We start from the raw sequence: 19,167 nt of genomic DNA on the forward strand, positions 1-19,167 counted from the left end.
ATAAACTCACAAGATTTATGATACAGTTTATTAAAAATATTTTAAAATCTAATAAGTTAATTAATACACTCTTAGATATGTTTTAATACGGTCTGTACCCACATTATTATATGCTATACATACGTAATATCCTTCGTTATTTTTATTTACATTGTAAAGTACAAGAGTGTTTGTGGCATTGCCTCTGTAACAAGCAAAAAAAATTATAGTTCCTCAAATTATACCTAAAATAACTTCCCTTATATTCTACCTACCTGTCAAGTACACCTGTTGATAAATTGTGCTAGTCATGCCTAATCGTAAACAAGATTGCTAGTAATGTGATCTAAAAATCCCACCTCTGTTGAATTCCTTACGATAGGTCAGCTGACCTGTTTTCATCCTCGTCTATCATCACTCACTGGTGCTCTGTTAGCATATAACAATACGTAGGCGGGGTTAACTTTTTATCTAAAGAATCATCAATAATAAGCGTTGTCCAGCAAATTTTCTCTATATTGTGCTATATAGTAAGATACAATATCAAATCTGGCATTTTGGATAATAGTTTGAACTGTCATATTCATATCACAAAGATGAGGTATATCTAGTTTTTCGTCTTATAGAAATTATGTAATTATATTTATTATTAAAAATTATTCATTATCATCATCATCTCAGCTATTATCTGTCCACTGCTGAACATAGGCCCTAATATAATACTTATTTATTATTTCTTTAATTCTTTTATTAATATTATCGTCACCAGATCACGACAATTTATTGGTTATATTATTTTCTATTAGAGATAAAGGATTTTTTTTTTATTTAATAGACATATGCGAAATAAATAAAACTTCAAAAAATCACCTTTGCAATACAGTGTTTGTGGAATCTGGTGCTAAAAATTCCCAACGTGTCATAGGAGCAGGATTACCAGTCTGCACATTGCAAACTAGCATAGCAGTTTCTCCAGTGCGTACATCCATAATTGGTGCCTCAGGTCGGATATACGGTGGCACTACAAAACAATATTACGGTAATAATAATAAATGGCATTCCATTTATTATTAGTGCATCATTGGAATTACTTTGAACAAACAATAAAACAGATATATATATAAATAATGTTAGTTTTATATTTATATTAGTTTATTGGAATTTCCAAAGACTATTTCTTGATGAATATGTCTTGTGAAATTTATTTCAAAGTGCTCAGTTTTGAAATTTGATGAATATTTAGAGAGTTATTTTTCTTTATATAATTTTCACATCGCTAAAATAACAAGTACATTATCGCATTTATAAATCACGTAAATGTTAATGGTAATTTGTTTATATGAAAGGGCAACAAACGAGCATGCCGTACACTTGATGGTAAGTAATTACCATAGCGCATGGGCAGCATATGACACCAAAGGAGTCTCCAATGCGTTGCTGGCCTTTTAAAAGGATATAAATTTGTTAATTGTCATTAATTACGAAATATAAGACACCAAATGAATTAATTATACCGACTTTTTCTTTAATAAATATAATACTTACCCAATACGTTGACTCGTACTGTTTTTTGTGCTCTTCCAAGTTTGTTTTCTGCTATGCAATAGTAGTTACCAGAATCTTCCATTAAGGCTACGAATCTATACAAACAATACGAAAGCAACTGGTGTCATATCATGTAACAAAATCCTTTCATAAGGATTTTACTAAAAATATTGTCGAATTTAATTATTGAATTATTAATAGTTACAAATAATCAATATAACATACTTCTAGATAAAAAGAACTATCTTATTTACCTAAGTGTATGATAATCATCGGTCGTATGTCTAGGATTTGACGGTACAATCACATCATCTTGCGACGTCTCCCACCGTACTTCTGCTGCAGGTATAGCGTCTACTTCGCATTGTAGTTCCACTAGTTTAGTTTCTCTAACAGTCAAAGTATCTTCACCGGTACTCTTTATTACTGGCGCATCTATCAGAAAGAAAAAAAAGATATATCATAATAATAAATTTCTAGTACATATAAATTTTTTCAATAATTATGTAATATATTCATTACATACATTGTAGTTTAACTGATAACTCTTTTGAATCTGTTCCTAATATGTTTTTAGCTTCACATTTATAAGTTCCTTCATTTTTTTTATTGACGTGAGAAAATCTTAATTTTCTTCCAACAACATCTACTCCATCAGGAATTGTATTAAATTCAAAGTCGTCATCAGATTTATATGTCCACGATACTGCAGGTTCCGGTTTTCCCTCTAGTATCCTAAAATAACAATTAAATAAAATATTATACACATACCAATTTCACTATTTTCATATTAGTGCTAAGTTCTTTGACTGTTAAATTACCTATTAAACATAATACATTAAAAAATTCTCTTTATATATTTTATGTTACTCACTAATACAGTTTTTTATCGGTGAAAGAATTTTTAAAATCGATTGATTAGTTTTTTTTTATTAAATATAAACAAACAATTACATATTTTTTATTTATTATACTACCATAGATTATCTACAGCCTCGATCTTTCTATTTTTATATATATATATAAATGTTTATTTCGTTATTCAAAAATAATCATACGTATTGGCTCTGTTGTCTTATAGAACTAAAATATAAGTTTTCGAAATTATGTGCAATTATTACTAACCAACATTCGATGTCAATTATGTCTGTTGGTTGAAGAATTATTTCTGAATTATTGAATGCTACTTGCGGAAATTCTGTAAAAGAGAATAATATAAAGTATAAATGTTATTCAAGCAATTTTTGCAACAATCACATCAATAGGATCGTTCATACACTTGGAGATAAAATGAGAACAATTCGAAATTTAAATTGTTACCGAGTATAATATAATTTATGTAATAGTTTTGTAAGACTTCTGAACATATAATATTTAATTATAACAAGTAAATAAATTGGTTAAATTAATTACCTAAGCCAGAAATTTGGACTGTAGCTGTAAAACATTTAGTTTCCACTGTATTAGATACTAGGCATTTATATTCGCCGACATTGTCGAAACTCATGTTTTTTATTAGTAAAGCATTATCTTCTAGTACAATTTGTAGATTATCAAAATTATTAGAATCAATTACAGTGTCATTATGATACCAAGTTATAATAGCTTCAGGATACGCTGATATTTCGCAATACAATTTTCCTTCTGTGCCATACTCGAATGTTTCATCTGAAATTAAGCTACATTTTAGGTGTGATAATTATATTTAGAAATATGTGGCTATACGACTGTAACTGCTGATGGCGTATTCGGGGGAAATAGTCGACTATGGCTTTTGACAGAAATTTAATATAATATTTTGCATTGATGACCCTATATCAAATTTTCGACTCGGACATTACAGTGCAATGTGATAACAGTAAATCTACGAATATTTCTGTTGTTAGTTTTAAAAACAATATTATTTATCTTGTTAATTTTGATGTCTTCGTACTATCACTGGATAATTGTTTATAATTAAACTAACTATAAATTATATATATAATTTAACTAACGAACTATATATATTTGACCAGATTTGGTCAGGGTAAAAAATTTCTATACTCATATAATCTCATTTATGAATTGTTATGCAATAAATATTAAAACTTGCCAATACTAGCCGTGGCATAGAATTTCTTATAGATGTCGTAAGCAGCGTCCCTTTTTAAAGATCATCAAGGCTTAATAGCAGCTGCCAACACCTGCTAAGGGTGGCAACTACTGGCAAACCACCCCTTCCCCCAATAGTGGGAGGTCCGTGGATGATATTAAAACATGTAGTTATATGGAATACTATTATGATCTCTCCTTTTATAAGGAGGGATCATAGCAGTAAGACACTAATAAATTGCTGTGTTAGTATGTGAAATTAATGTCAAATAACACACAGACGAAGTTGTTAAACAATAAGTACTTACTGTCAGGGGTTCGTAATACTTCTAAAGTGGCAGATCTGTTTACAAATAATTCAATAGCTTGGGATTCTTCGCCTTCCGAGTTTCTGGATTTACAGTATATTGTAGTATTGGCCATAATATTATATACAGTGACATAACTCATATAAACATATGGTATTTCCAATAATATGGTCTGGAATATAACAAAATAGTAGATAGAAAGAAATATTATTAAAATCATATTTCAATAAGTTCTTATTAATTGTTTCGGTTAGAACCATAAAATATATTTTTATTGTCGTCATAACATACGAGTATGACATGTTTGGTAAAAAGTACAGAGAATTTTCCTTGAGAAATATTAAAATTATAGTTAGGAAATCTTTTATTAATTATTTTTTAGCAAAATTGCTTTATTTCAATCAGCAGTGGAAGACAGAATATTCAAAAACATAACAATAAGTAATATATTATTCCTGTATACCTCTGATTTTAATCTTTCTCCATCATTATTTTCCCACCATATGTCTGGTTTGGGATAGCCTTTAATTTTAGCAGGTATAGTTACATTTGCATCAAAATCTAATAGAATTTTTGAATCTATCATTTCAATTGATGGTTTCTTCGAGGTTGCCACGGCATCTGTAAATAGGTAATTAATATGTATGTACCATGTGGTCCCGGCATAGAATAGGCCACCCTTTCTTTTCCCGTGGGTGTCGTAAGATGCGACTAAGGGTGAGTAAGTAACGATCAGCAGCATCCCTCTTAAAAAAAATAACATCTAAACACGTTTAACTGCGGTGGCCAATCCAGGTGTATTAGCAGGTACCAAGCGTGGCAACTACTGGCAGAACCCCCTAAGGGGGAGGCTTATGTTCAGCAATGAACAGTTAAAGGGTGATATGTTGATAATAACGTGTGCATGTATTTAAAATTATATAAAATACTATCTAAACAAATCTAAATAATTAAATATTTTCATTGTATAGTTTATTGGATGGCAGCTTTATTCACTTTTTTTTATTTTTGATGGACTAAGTTTTTGAAGGATTAAAAAGTCCTTCAAGGCAAAAACAATTTACAATCATCAAATTTTGAATCATCTTTAAAATTCACACATAGATTCGAATCCCCAATGAATTGGGCTTGCGTTTGAACTTAGAATTGCTGGATTGTCGTCAAAGATCCCATCGACTGAGCTTTCATGGGATACTTCGTGGTCATTGTATTTGTCATCTACTTTCGTATTATGACTACTTACCTAATTTTTGAGGTTGTAAAATACCAGTCGAGCCTGTGATTCTCGAACTTGAACCCGACAGTACGTGGATCTAAATAAAAAAGAAGGTATCTTTAATAAAAAAATATTTGAATTACCTTTTGGCCTTTCTTTGGCGCTTCGTCTGTTCTTAATAGTAAGATCTCGGGTCCGTCACAGCTACATGGTTTTATTAAAGCTAAGATATTTTATTAACATACAATAAATATACGATGATAAAAAAGAATAAACTGCAGGTCTACTCTTGAATCCAATATCAATATTAATCCAATATATTGCCAATGACAATTAGGGATTAGATGAGAAGTAGATGGGTTTTTATTGACAATTTACACTAATATCCATCTATTAGAACAATATGGAACCATTATGTCGCTAATACTGCAATTTGAGAATGCAAAACGTCTCAATTTCAATATCAATCTATTGTAATTTATTACAAGAGTAACCCCACAAGTATTGAATTGGTTAAATTTAGAGTAAGTCCATTAAAAATAACAAGGTATAAATAATTTAAGATAGATAAGATAAAAAAAAATAGATTTCTATTTTGGCGAAACCAGGTATTTTGACCCAATTCAGATAGAAAATATCCATGAGACTAATTTGAAAGTGAATAAATATTTTAGATAAAATTTTTTCAAATCGGTTTATTTAATGATAGAATTATGAAAAAAGAAATTAAAAAAAAATACAACTGAATTAAGAACCTCGTTTTTTGAAGACATTGTATAAATTATTTTAGTTTTTTTTTATATTAATGGCCTAGAATATAATATTTAAGTATTTATTTAAAAGAAAATACTTACGGTAATTCTAAATGTCCTTTTAGAATTCATATAAATGTTGGTAAAATAGAATCCAGGATTGTGGATGAACTGTTTTACACTTAAAGACTTTATCTCGCTATTATCAAAAAATATCAACTCAACTTTGATTGATATGACACGTATATTAGCCGGTATTGATATAATAATATAACTTGTAGTGTCTGAAAAGTATAAATATTTAGTAAAAAAAACAAGAGACGGTGGCAAAAATGTTTCGTTTCGTATTTGGTTTAAAGAATATTTCAGACAATCAAACTTGGAAATGCAAGAGTTATGGAGACCTTTGAATTAAGTACCGGCTAGGAAGGTATTTTTGACTGGCTGTTTTATTCTTTGAAACAAAATATAATGATTGAAATCATAAATTTTATAGATAAAGTGCCACCATACAAATGCTTCGCCAAGAATTAAAGATTATGTCTCATAAAATACCGTCTTTAGTTGTGACAAAATCAGTTATTTTTATTTAAAAACTAATCTACTGAACCAACTTTGATAAAATTTATATGAAATCAATCCGTAAGTTCTTTTAGATAAAAAATATTTATCCAAACCGGTTTATAACTGATGAAGTTATGAAGAAACATACAAAATACAACTGATTGATGATATCATACGAGATATTTTAGAATAATTCATGTGTTGGGGGTTTTAATAAGATAAAATTCTGCATACTACACAAAATTTGATTAAACTTTCACAGTTGTATTTCTGAAAGTCTAACTTAAAAACTGGTGTATGTTTATCCTAAGGTTATATAGATAGAGTATCTCCATACATATTTTGCGAGAAAAGCAGGTCAATTTTTTCATACAATTTTTCGTGATGAATAGTTATGACTGATTCCTTTATAGTAACTATGTTTATTCTGTTTTATAATTTTCGCATTTTCAATGCGTAAAAACTCATTTTATTTATTAAATATTTAAATATAGATACGTCAAGATCAATTGTGTGCGTAAGCATATAGAACAAAAAAAAACGGGTCAGTTAATTTGACAGTTGCCAAAAAGTTGATCCGTTTTTGAGACTCGATGCTCTATCTATATAATCTAAGGATTTATCCTAATATGTCAACCTTTTTTGAAGTCGGTTAAATACACTAATAAGCGACGTGATGTATTACAGATACTTTACAACGACTTATTTCGTAGTTACCCACATTGTAACAGAAAAAATCTCGTGTACCTTTCCGCTTTGAAAGTTGCTAAAAATAAAAGAGCAGAAATTACCCGGTAATGGTTTGTCTGTAGTTTCTCTAATATCTTTAGCAAGCCGTGTTGAGAATCCATATTGAAAGGGCAACTTGTTTCTTTTGTACAGTTTAGCAGAGCATGGTCGGCAATTAATCACAGCAGTGTACAGCCCTACCTTTGCTTTAACTCGTATCACCTGAGAAATTAAAACAAAATATAATCTATTACTACTCGTGTAATTATGTCGCCCTCTCGTCTAAAATGTTTCTAGTTCGCGTTCTTTGTATACGAAAGATTCTGGCATGCCTTATCAGACTATGGCTTAACACTCCCTCGAAAGCCCGGAACTAGTGATAGTCATTTTAAATGGTCTTATGAATTTGAAAAAGTAAAAAATAGAACAAGCAGAAAATTTAAGAAAGATTTTTCAATGTTAAAATTTTAGTAAATCACATCAACCTGCAAAAGCTCAATATGATCAGAACAGGTACTTATACATACATAAAAAGACACAAATTAATTAATACCCCCTTTCCCTCCTCCTTGTTTATAGAATTCAGAATTTTTTATACCACAAAGGTAGCAAATAACGGTCACTATAGCCTATAGACGCCTGCAACACTAGAGATGTCGCGTGCGTGTTACCGACCCTGAAGAAATCTTAATATGCCTTTTTTGAAAGACTCCATATTGTAGTTTCTAGGGAAAATCTCGCCAGGAAGCTCATTCCACAGCCTGAGTGTTCGTGGGTGAAAATTCCTTTGATACCGCATTGTTCAAGAACATTTAGGTTCGAGCGTGTGAGGACGAATTGGATGAAATATAGAGTAATGATGTAAATAGGAATAAAATAATGTACCATGTCATAGTCGGAATGTACTATTACTTCATACTCGACGGTCTCTTCAGAACGATATCCTTTAATTGTAATGGATGGATGCTCTCCTGTTATCGTTATCATCACATCTGTTGTATAATTTTCCACTGAAAACTGTAAGTTAAAAATAAATATAACTATACTATTATAATTTTGTATTATATTTATAAATACCTACTCATACACAAGTTATGCACGCACACACGCAAACATTAACTGACATATATTGTATTTAAGAGCCAATTCCCGTTGATGTTGACCATGATAATGGCATTTTTGGTAATCATTTAATGCAATTTATTGAGGTTATTATTAGTATAGATAAATAATTAAGTCCACTAATTGTATGATTGTTACCTTAGTATATATTAAAACTTATCTGTGAGAGCTGTATACGCCTCTAATTGATATGTTCATCTACCGTTAAGTTTACCTATAGCACTGTTGATATATCTCTTATAAATAAATAAATTTAATTACAGCCACTACTCTGTTGCATCTCGCGGTTTTGCACGTGTTGTTATGATGTTGTGTTAAGTATATGGTCTATCTATAAAATTTTATTCAAATCCGTTCAGCTGTCTATGCAGCATCATCATTATCGTCATCATTATTATATCAGTCGTTAACTGTCCACTGGGTTTTGCTAGTAGTTGCCACGTTTGGCAAGAGGGTTGGCAACCGCAGTTAGGTTTTAATGGTGTTTTAAGAGGAACGCTGCCACCCATCCCTCGACCATTATGTTCCCTTACTCACCTCTAACAACAGTTGCAGACTCTAGTTGCATTGTGTTCATTATTTGTGCACATAAATTTAGTAAGTTTAACAAATTGCATTGAAAATGAATTTACTTTTCGTCGCAGTTGTGGATAAAAGTTACTACTTACCTCTATTATATTACTATGTTGATGACAGTAACTTACCAGTTGAGGATCTGTAATGTTAGATGGCGTGAGAGTAAGGATATTGTTCCACTCCACTGGTACAATTTCTTTCATATATCTGAATGACTGAAATAAGTCTAAATATTATTTTTCACAATAAAAACAACTTTGAATGTTACATTTTGTTTGTATATATAAAACACACACACACACAAACACGCGAGCGCGCGCGCGCGCACGCACGTACGCACACGCACACACACAAACACATATAATTAATGATCATCGGGACAGCCGTTAAATGCACACTGTTAAACGTAGGCCTCCTCAGGGGGTTTTGTTAGTAGTTGGTATGCTTGGCAGGCGGGTTGACAACAATAGTTAGATTTTAGTAATGTTTTAAGAGGGACGCTGCTGCCCATCCCATCTTTCTACTATTAAGTTCTCTCAGTCGCATCTTACGTCTACACATCAAAGAAGGGGTGGCACATTCTATGCCAGGGCCACATGACGTAGTCGTATATATATATATATATATATATATATATATATATATATATATATATATATATATATATATATATATATATATATATATATATATGTATATGGGTGTTGTAAGAGTTGCAGTTGCCAATTCGCCTGCCAAGCGACTATTGCTAGTAAGGGGCTATGTTCAGCAGTGGAGACTTAACAATATGATAAATAATTATAGGTATAGTTAGCAAATAAAATTTAGGTTCTAAAATATATTTAGAAAATTTACTTCTCTAAATCTTGCTGGATTTAATTGTAATATTACACCAGAGCAATATTCAGCTACGCTTTTGTACGTTTCCAGGCTAGTCTCGTTCGATCTACAGAACCCACTTAAGAATATGATGACCTGAAATTAAAGTGCCGTAATATTAATTTTTTTAGATTTCAACATACACAAGGAAATGTTAAAACATCACTCTTGTTTAGATAATATGGCTACGACTCTGAAAAATATGTTTTTACTAAGGCATTTATGTTTGTTTCTTATATTTTATAATAAAGTCTTATAGAATACTGAGTTCTTAAGAAAAGAACGAGTATATTGGCGGATTTACCCACAAAAGGAATTTCTTTGAATACAATCTTTAAATGTTTGATAGAAATTATGAATTAGTGAAGGCAAAATAATAATAGCTAATTAAAGAGTAACAAGACGAGGACATTGATTGGATTGATGCTGATGCTTGATTGGATTCTGGACAAGATAACACATCTATATGTTACACAATTTTTGTGGTTTTATTTGACTATATAAATTTTGTACCTTTTTATTTTTATTAACTTGCTATTTACGCAGCTTTGCCCGTGTGAATCAGTACATAAAATATTCTATGTGCTAAGATAGGATATAACTTACCCCTTTTTTAATTTCATTTAAAGCTGTACAGAAGTTTTTCGTGAAAGCAACAAACAACATGAGCGTAGTACCAGATAATTTAGCCATTAGTCTAATAAAAGATAAAATATTGACTTATTTATTTATTTCTTATTGCATTCTATAATATAATTAGTAGATAACATTTCAATTATGGACCCTGTTGGGCACAGCAAGTAGGAGAGAGGAGGACAACACTCTTTTTCATTTTAGAAATAATCTAAGAATCTGTTATAATATTATCCAGTCATTGAAATTGTATCACGATAGGTACGTATTCAAAATACCTAGTCATTATAATAATACAATGTTTTCTTAAATATTGCATTATTGCCGTAATGAACTATTCTGTTATTGTAAAATATATATAGGCATATATTTCTCTATCTTTATTAAATACAAAGTCCACAATTACTTTGTAAATGTAACATGTAATAAGATTATTATTATAACATGTTTATTTATATCTATAATTTATTATTAAGTAATTAATAACTGATATGCGTGTGCAATTATTTATATTCTCAAATGTGTGTTATACTTAAATAGTTTGTTCCATATTGGTACAAGATGTAGTAAAATATATGTATTATATATTTTACAGTGAATAGACTAGCTGGAGTTCGCAATTTTGTAATTTATCCTTTTAAAGTTGAAATTTTTAAAAATCTTTCTTAACCAATGTGTAAGTCGCTACAATAAGTTTGATTAGATAATTAATTATAATATATTATTATAAAATTTCTACAGTAGCTATAGTTCCTTAGTAATCTTTCATGCAAAAACTACTGAATGGATTGGAACGAAATTTGTTGCACGGATAGGTTATATCCTAACTCGGTACATAGGATACTTTATGTATTGATTTACGTAGACAGAGTCGCGAAATACAGCTAGTAAAAATAGTCTCGTGTTCTTCTTCGTACCAAATACTACATGCATGTTAAATTTTATGACAATCAGTCGAGTTAAAAAGTTACAAACAATAGAAACCACTCTCATATCTCATAAGAAAATCTCACTACTGTAGTCGAGGTTTTCCCAAGAGACTACAGCATGGGATTCTTCAAAAGGGGCGTAAAAAGGTTTCTTCAGGGTTAGCAACGTGCGCGTAATACCCCTGGTATTGCAGACGTTCATAGGCTACGGTAACCACTTACCATCAGATGGGCCGTATACTTGATCGCCACCTCTGTGGTATAAAAAAAAGTTAGGTGCTATTGGAACAGTCAAAGATATTTGTTGACAGTTACGGTTGCCATAAACGTAAAACTCTCCCATGCTCACATTTCTCTGCTCAATGCCCTGTGCATTAGAATCCAATATTTTAAGGAGCAGAACTAACATTGTCACTCGGATTAATTTAATTGGTGAATGGTTAATTCCGTCACCGAAGATTATAAATCTACATAAAGTATATGATACAAAGTTTTGGGGTTAACCAATAAATATGTTCTGCAGTGCTATTCTTTAAAATCGAATTGAAATCGAAGTGAAATCGAATTCACTAGTAAAACCGTGAGTGACCCACATTCGACATTCTGCAAATAAATAACATCGTTGATATTTTGTTAAGATAACGAAGTAATGAGCTATGGTAAGTGTACTAACCTTATATATATCCTTAAGAGTAGACTATACTTTTCAAAACTCATTTACAAATATGAAAATAGATAACGTGGACATTTTGTGAAATGAAAGTGATGTGAGTTGCAAAATGACGGGTGAAAAGTTACAGAATAGCATCACTATGCTACTCGTACGTCACGTAGACGACGTCGCTTGTATAGGTAATGTCTTTATATATTCAGAGTGTTAAACATACCTTACTCCGTCTAGTTTGACACAGGTATTTTATGGCATCAATATCATTGTAATCCTTAGCGAATGCATCGGTAAAAACAAAAATATGCGATTCGTCCTTACTGACTTCAAGGCCTTTGCGAATACCAGCTAGGGAGTTTTCTGGGCAGTCCGTCCCACCGCTGGTTGATATCGTGTATATTGAATTCAGGAATATGTCCGGTGATTCTGATACTATTGGGATTCCCACATCTAAAAAGGATAATATTTTTATGGTAGTTCATTTTTAATTCGAGAAAAGTTAAAATATTCAGAACTTAAATTATTGTACTTATTTTAAAATAAATCAAACGTACGAATAAAAACATTAATTAAAACAATAGAGAATAGAAGAGGCAAAATGATGGGTCATCTTATACGACATGATGATTTTTTAAAGAGCATAGTAAAGGGAAAATTAGAGGTCAAAAAAAGAGGAAGTGAAAGATCGAGGAATAACTACACGGGATAGATAAAAAAAACACTAGGTGTCATGTCGTATAGGGAGGTCAAGGATATGGCCTGGGATAGAACTAGCTGCATCTTGCATGAATTAGTTGCATCGACAAGAGGAAACTCTTAAATGAAAAGAAGACGAATAAAAAACTATGTATTTAAATTTTGTGCATGAAATTGTGCGCCTAGAAGTAAAGTTCATTTCTCAACTGTGTAGTTTTTTGGTAACGGAAAACATAAAATCGACATAAAATTATATATATATATATATATACATATATATATATGTTACTTGTAAAATATGGTCAATAACGAATAAATAAATTATTGATGAAATAATACTGAATTACTTTTTGAAGAATATAAATATTTCATTAAACAAAACTCACCTGGATCGTTAAATGGCACAATTACATAGTTTTCTATATCGGGAATACTTCTTACGACATTTAGAACAGACGCGATATTAGCTTTTATAATGTTTATTTCAATTTCCATAGAATCAGTCGTGTCCACAACTATTGTAAAACTCCTGCTAGACACTAATTTTATTATGAAGCAGATTATTATTAATTTGGACAACATTATGTTAATGTATGGCGACCGCAAAAGTTCAATGAATACTAAACAGTTATTATGATTATTCACATTACTTTGTAGTATTTAAGAGCAAGCTGCATATTGCATTTGTTTCGATCCGATTCTGTAAACGCTTAACCGCTACAGTATCAGATGGAATTTTTCTGTTTACATAACTGCCTACTACATTAACATAGTAATAAAATAGAAACAAAATATAGAACAAAAGATAATGATGTTTTGATATTAGCTTTTACCTACGACTTCGTCCGCATAACCGGGATTTACTCACGGACCAAAATAAACAATAGCCTATGTTTTTCTCCATCTCATATAGTATCATCATTATATCAGTCGTTTACTATCCATAGCTGAGCTGAAAGGAAGTCTGTCCCCCATAAAGGGGAGTTTTGCCAGTATTTGCACTTAAATATCCTTAGGTATTTCTCCTTAATTTTTTTTTTTGTATCAGATTTCGTACTGTATTTTAAAGTATCAAATCAAAATCAATACATTGAAATAATATTTTTTTATGAAACATAACACTCGTGTAGCAAGTGGTTTTATTATTTGCACAAATATTTTTAGAATATGCTAAAGTGCTGGATGGATAAACAAAATACTTCTAAACACGTTTTGGATTTAAATATAATGTAATCATGGTCTTATGCTAATTATTCAAGGCTGGCGTTATAGTTTCCCTTGTACATTCATCTATCTCTATTTGAAATAATTTATGCAATAATTCCTTTTCTGACTAGATCATCCTTGATTTACACAGTTTATCCATTTCATATTTGATACTTTTCTTAAAACACTCTCTTCATTTCTTCATTGCATGTCCATTCCAAGATAAACGATTATTTCTTAATTTTTCTCTCACTTCTTCAAACTTTTTCTGATGTATTGATTTTTAATATTGTCTATTTTTGTTAAACCACACACCCATCTCAACATTCGCATCTCAGAATATTGCATGTAATGTAATATTCTTTTATCTGTCACCTTTGCTGATCAGTTCTCGGATCGATATAAGATAACTAGGTCGGATCTTGCACACTTTTCCCTTAAGTTTAAAGGGGATTCGCGAGTCAGCCTTAGTTTCCGTAAACGCCATTTCATCTATCCTGTGTTAATTTACTGCTTTACTGTAGAACTCTAAATATTTTATAATGAAAATAATAATTATATCCCTTTTTCTTGAGCATCCTTTACCCAATATGGAGATTATCCTCTTAACAAAAGCGCTATTAAGTAGTAATTTGATAACATTTCAACCTCAATATGAAGGCAGATAATTTGTGAATTTATTCTTCTTGCGTTTATCGCAACAAAGTAAATGATACATTTACAAGTCATGAATACATTGATGAATTTCTATATTTATAACCAACAGTTCTAATAATGATATCTAATAATTATTATTATTATCTAATAATGATTGTTATTAAGAAGTATAGATGAGTCCTTGTCTCTGCCCAACAATAAGTTTTTGCCTTTTATAACTATTGATTAAGCTGTTATGATACTAAGAGACAATAAAACAACGAATTAATTAATATATTTATTTATTATAATTAAGACATTTAAAATAAGATTTATTTATTCGTTTTTGTTTTTTTTTAATATTAATATATCTATGAAGCATTAGGTTTTAGAGTTAGAATAAAAAATAAATTTTAATAGGTACAATAAAATTCAGAGTACTATATTGTAGTACCAACAGGAATACTCACAGGAAATTACAAAAATGTGATAACAAAACAATGTAAATAAACAAAGACCCTATTATATTATTCATTTTTAATGGGAATAACATAATGTGGGTAGATACCTAACTGTATTATAAATAGTAATTGTTTGTAACAGTTTATTGTACAGTAAAGTCTTAAATTATAGGATACAGAGTTTTCAATGATGAGATTTCTTCCAATCAATCTCTGATAGAAATTGTAAATTGATGGAGAACAATGAATGAGTGGCCCAATCTTCTTCATTTCCAGTGGGTGTCGTAAGAGGCGACGAATTAAGTGGTCGAAGGATGAGCAGCAGCATCTCTCTTAAAACATCACCAAAGCTTAACTGCGTTTACCAACCCGCCTGCCAAGCGTAAAAATTACTGGCAAAACCCCCCCAAGGGGCAGGCCTATTTCAGTAGGGGACCGTTACCGATATGATGATGATTTACCATTCTGAGTTGCATCAAAATGTGTGATTGAGTAATTAACACGTAAGTATTTTTACATTGCTTCACATAATAGATTTTTTTAATAGGTGAAAATGGAATAGTAACTGCAGTGCGCTATTGATATTCGGGTCAACAGTGATAGATGATAGGTAAGATGAAGGCACATCAAGAAACCTATCGTGAAGAATTCGAGAAGAATTAACTAGGATGGTTTCGAGGGGAAACTGCGTGGAAGTCGACCTGAGAGCCTACCATGAAATGTTTTCGGATCCAAACAAAACAGAAATTTGATGTTAAAATTACATAATACATGCCGTTTGGGAATATTAAAAATGTTAAAATATTGTTCCTTTTGACTTTTATGATAGGATGTATGACGAACGAAATGTTAAAATCTATTTATTGGTCCGATTTTGGTCTAAACAAAACAGGACGTTGAGTCCGAAATTTCGAAATTTCATTTCATGGTAGACCCGCTGATTGCTATCAATGGGGTTGTTAAGCCCAATTACTGACAATCCCTTCTCGTCCCACATTTATAATATTAAGTACATTAAGACATATGTACAATAAGAATCACTAGATTGTATATTGCTATAATTTTTTTGACAGGAGTAAACATTATAAAAGGTACATGATGATTTTTGACGTCTGTGAGAGAAATCAAGATCCTGGAACAGAGTGAAAATTTTTGACGAATTATGAAAGTGAACGTAAAAAAATAGAAAAGGTCATGGACCCCTTTACTGATAATTTTCATTTTTTTTCATTTCTGCCGTTAACTGTCCACTGCTGAATGCCTTCCCCATAAGGGAAGTTTTGCTAGTAGTCGCCACACTTAGAAGGCAGGCACTTGGCAGCTGCAGTTAGGCTTTTAGAGATGTTTTTTAAACCCTCTACCATTTAATTACCTTATTGCATCAATCTCAAGCAGTCATTATAGGTAGTTCTCATTTTGCTGCAAAACTTCGTAATTTAGTAATTCCCCTACGTTATTTATGACAGAAAAATACTCCCATACTCCTCTATAGTTAAAAATTTGGAAATTAACATTAATCGGACATTATCATGGGGATCCTCATATAATATAAATAAAGCGCTTGCAGAACTTTCTTCCTTTAAAAACTAAACTAAATGACACTCGGATATTTATGGCTAATATGGAAGGTTGTGAAACTTCTATTTTTAATAGTTGTGGTCAATCTTTGAGTGTTGGCAGTCACTAACGGTAGCGGAATTAAACAAAATAATTCTAATCAAATTACCAGTGATATGGACTTTGGCAAGTAAAATGTTACGAAAAAATTATGCGTAAACACAAAATTCCAGTAATTATAATATTTAGCGTTATCTATGATGTTTATGACTAAATTTACTGTTTTTTTGCAGACCAACAATTAGTCGTTGGACAACACATCGCAAATTTTTAATTAGATAGATAATAGGTATCTTAGTTAATTACACTATTTATATATCTTAGTTTATTAAACTTTCGCGTTGTTTACAGATATTTTACAATAAATACACGTGGATTGCACTATGTCGAAACGTCGACAATAAGAAAGCACGTGTAAGCTAAAGACTGTATTATTATCTATAATATATATATTATGTTATGTAGGGTAGTTTTCATAGTAATTTAGTTACGTAATCCTAACTTTACATGTATTTCATATATTCTTTAGCAATATACAGGTTGTAAACCTTTTAGTAATAAAGACAAATGAAGCACAAGTACTTACAGTTCATTTATTTTAGAAATTACACTATTAAATCATATTTACTTAATTTACTTAGTATATAATATATATCAAATAATATAAAATAAATACCCAACTTCTGTTAATTCATTAAGATTTATTTAACTATAGCTTGTTTAGAACTTTCATTAACAATAATTGTGATATATTTTATATAATGTCCACGTGGTTTACTATACTAGTTCACTCTTGATACATCAGGGCGCTCCGTTCTGCTCAACGGTTGGACAAGAAGTCTCTCCCCACGCAAATAATAATCTTTTATATCTACACGGCCGAATTTGCGTAAACAAGTCAGCGAAACCACGTGCTCCTACAATTTCATTACTTTTTATTCAAGTATCATGATAATAAATAATTATAAAATCAATTAAAATATAAATTAATGTTTTATATACACTACAAGATCAATTTATTGCAAAATTTGGTATAATAACAATTTTAACATTTTATTATTTTTCTTTTCTTCTTTAGTCTGATTTTTATTAATAAATGTAGGTACACATTTTGACACAAGATATTTAAGAAAAATAATATAATTAAAAAAAATCTAATACACGTAGTAAGTAGTATTAAGTAGTATTTACCAGCAAAAAAATATGTTATCCGTTAAGTTCCGATAGTATATTTAAAAAAGGTATCTTGTCTGCTTGTGCTAGATAAGACGGAATTAAAACAAAAATGGTGTTTTAATATATAAGTTGATAATTGCTACTACTACTTGTGAGAATGTAAGGGTAAGGTACTATTAGAAAGTCGGTTGAAAACAGACGAGAATCTTCTCCGTTTTGTAAGTCCTTGATATTTAAGTCGATAACTATCTTTTTTGTTACAGAATATTCTTTAATCAAAATATATTCTCAAAATTTTATTGATACAGAAATGTACCTAATAATCACATAAACATTTTAATGGGAAAACACTAATGATATAGAAAAGAACTAATGATAGTACTAATTATTTTTTTAAATATATAATATCAGTAAAAAATTCGATTACCACTTAGAGAACTTTATGACTAGGTATAAATAAAACTGGGGAAACCCGATAGCTACTTTGCTGGACGTGCTTATCTGCAGGTCAAATGATATTGGGAATTATAACATGTAACGGCCATATTATTAAAATTAGAGTATTGAGAAATGCCTAGTTTTGTATTTGCACAATCGTGATTTAAGTTTTTAATCGAATTCAAAATATAGAAGGTTTTCTGCTGTATTTTTTATACAACACATGATATTGGCGTTAATTCTGAACCAGTTTTATAGTTATAAGTATGATGAAATTGTGAATAGGCACCAAAATCATATATTTATTCTATTTAGCAAGGATAGTAAACAAAAATATAGTTCACCAGATAGAAAACAGTTACCGTCGCTTATAAATAGTCGTAAGCTATAAACATTCCAGAATAAACCTATGCTATTAATAGATCACTCGCATTGCCATTTCTTAGGAATAAGTATAGTTTACGCCTTTCAAGCATTAGTATAATAATTTAAGATTTTGTTCAAAAATTCAAAAGTCACGATTGAACTTTTAAAAAACCAGTTATTTATATTTAAAAACTAAGCTATTAAATCGATTTTGATAAAATTTCTATGCGACTATCTTTATTCAAATATACTTGTTTACAAGTACTTTTAAATCGTGATTTTTATGGATGCAGGGCTCGGAAAGTTGTCATCTGTTGAGAAGAGCACGCAAGAATCTCAACATTTATTCTTTTAAATCTCTGTTAACATTATGTAAACTCTGAAAGAGATCTCTTCCAGTCAACCAATTACTGATTAAAGATGTACCTGATTAGCGACCAATTGTAGTTTCACGAGTGTTGAGTGTGAAAGTAAAGCTTATTCAGCCAAATGCTATACTCATTTCTAAATAGTCAATAAGTTTGTAGTTAAATGTGTTAAAATGTTTGTGTTCACGTTCTAAATTTGAATATTTTAAAACT

General features: G+C 30.5%; 1 protein-coding gene across 1 annotated transcript; it reads right to left on the reverse strand.

The window, feature by feature from the left end:
* Nucleotides 1-13: 13 nt before the first annotated feature.
* Nucleotides 14-13,390, reverse strand: LOC113512044 (hemicentin-1-like). Its single transcript, XM_026895807.3, has 17 exons — nt 13,073-13,390; nt 12,211-12,440; nt 9,738-9,857; nt 9,011-9,097; nt 8,070-8,201; nt 7,247-7,406; nt 5,994-6,175; nt 5,167-5,236; nt 4,387-4,544; nt 3,924-4,095; nt 2,938-3,192; nt 2,650-2,722; nt 2,051-2,259; nt 1,779-1,959; nt 1,525-1,619; nt 850-1,000; nt 14-184 (listed from the first exon to the last, which is right to left on the reverse strand). Exons 1-17 carry the CDS (start codon nt 13,266-13,268, stop codon nt 61-63), a joined length of 2,595 nt encoding a protein of 864 aa, XP_026751608.2. The 5' UTR covers nt 13,269-13,390; the 3' UTR covers nt 14-60.
* Nucleotides 13,391-19,167: the final 5,777 nt, after the last annotated feature.

This window comes from Galleria mellonella, unplaced genomic scaffold (genome assembly GCF_026898425.1).
Source record: "Galleria mellonella isolate WM207_F2 unplaced genomic scaffold, CSIRO_AGI_GalMel_v1 utg184, whole genome shotgun sequence".
NCBI classification, from domain to species: domain Eukaryota; kingdom Metazoa; phylum Arthropoda; class Insecta; order Lepidoptera; family Pyralidae; genus Galleria; species Galleria mellonella.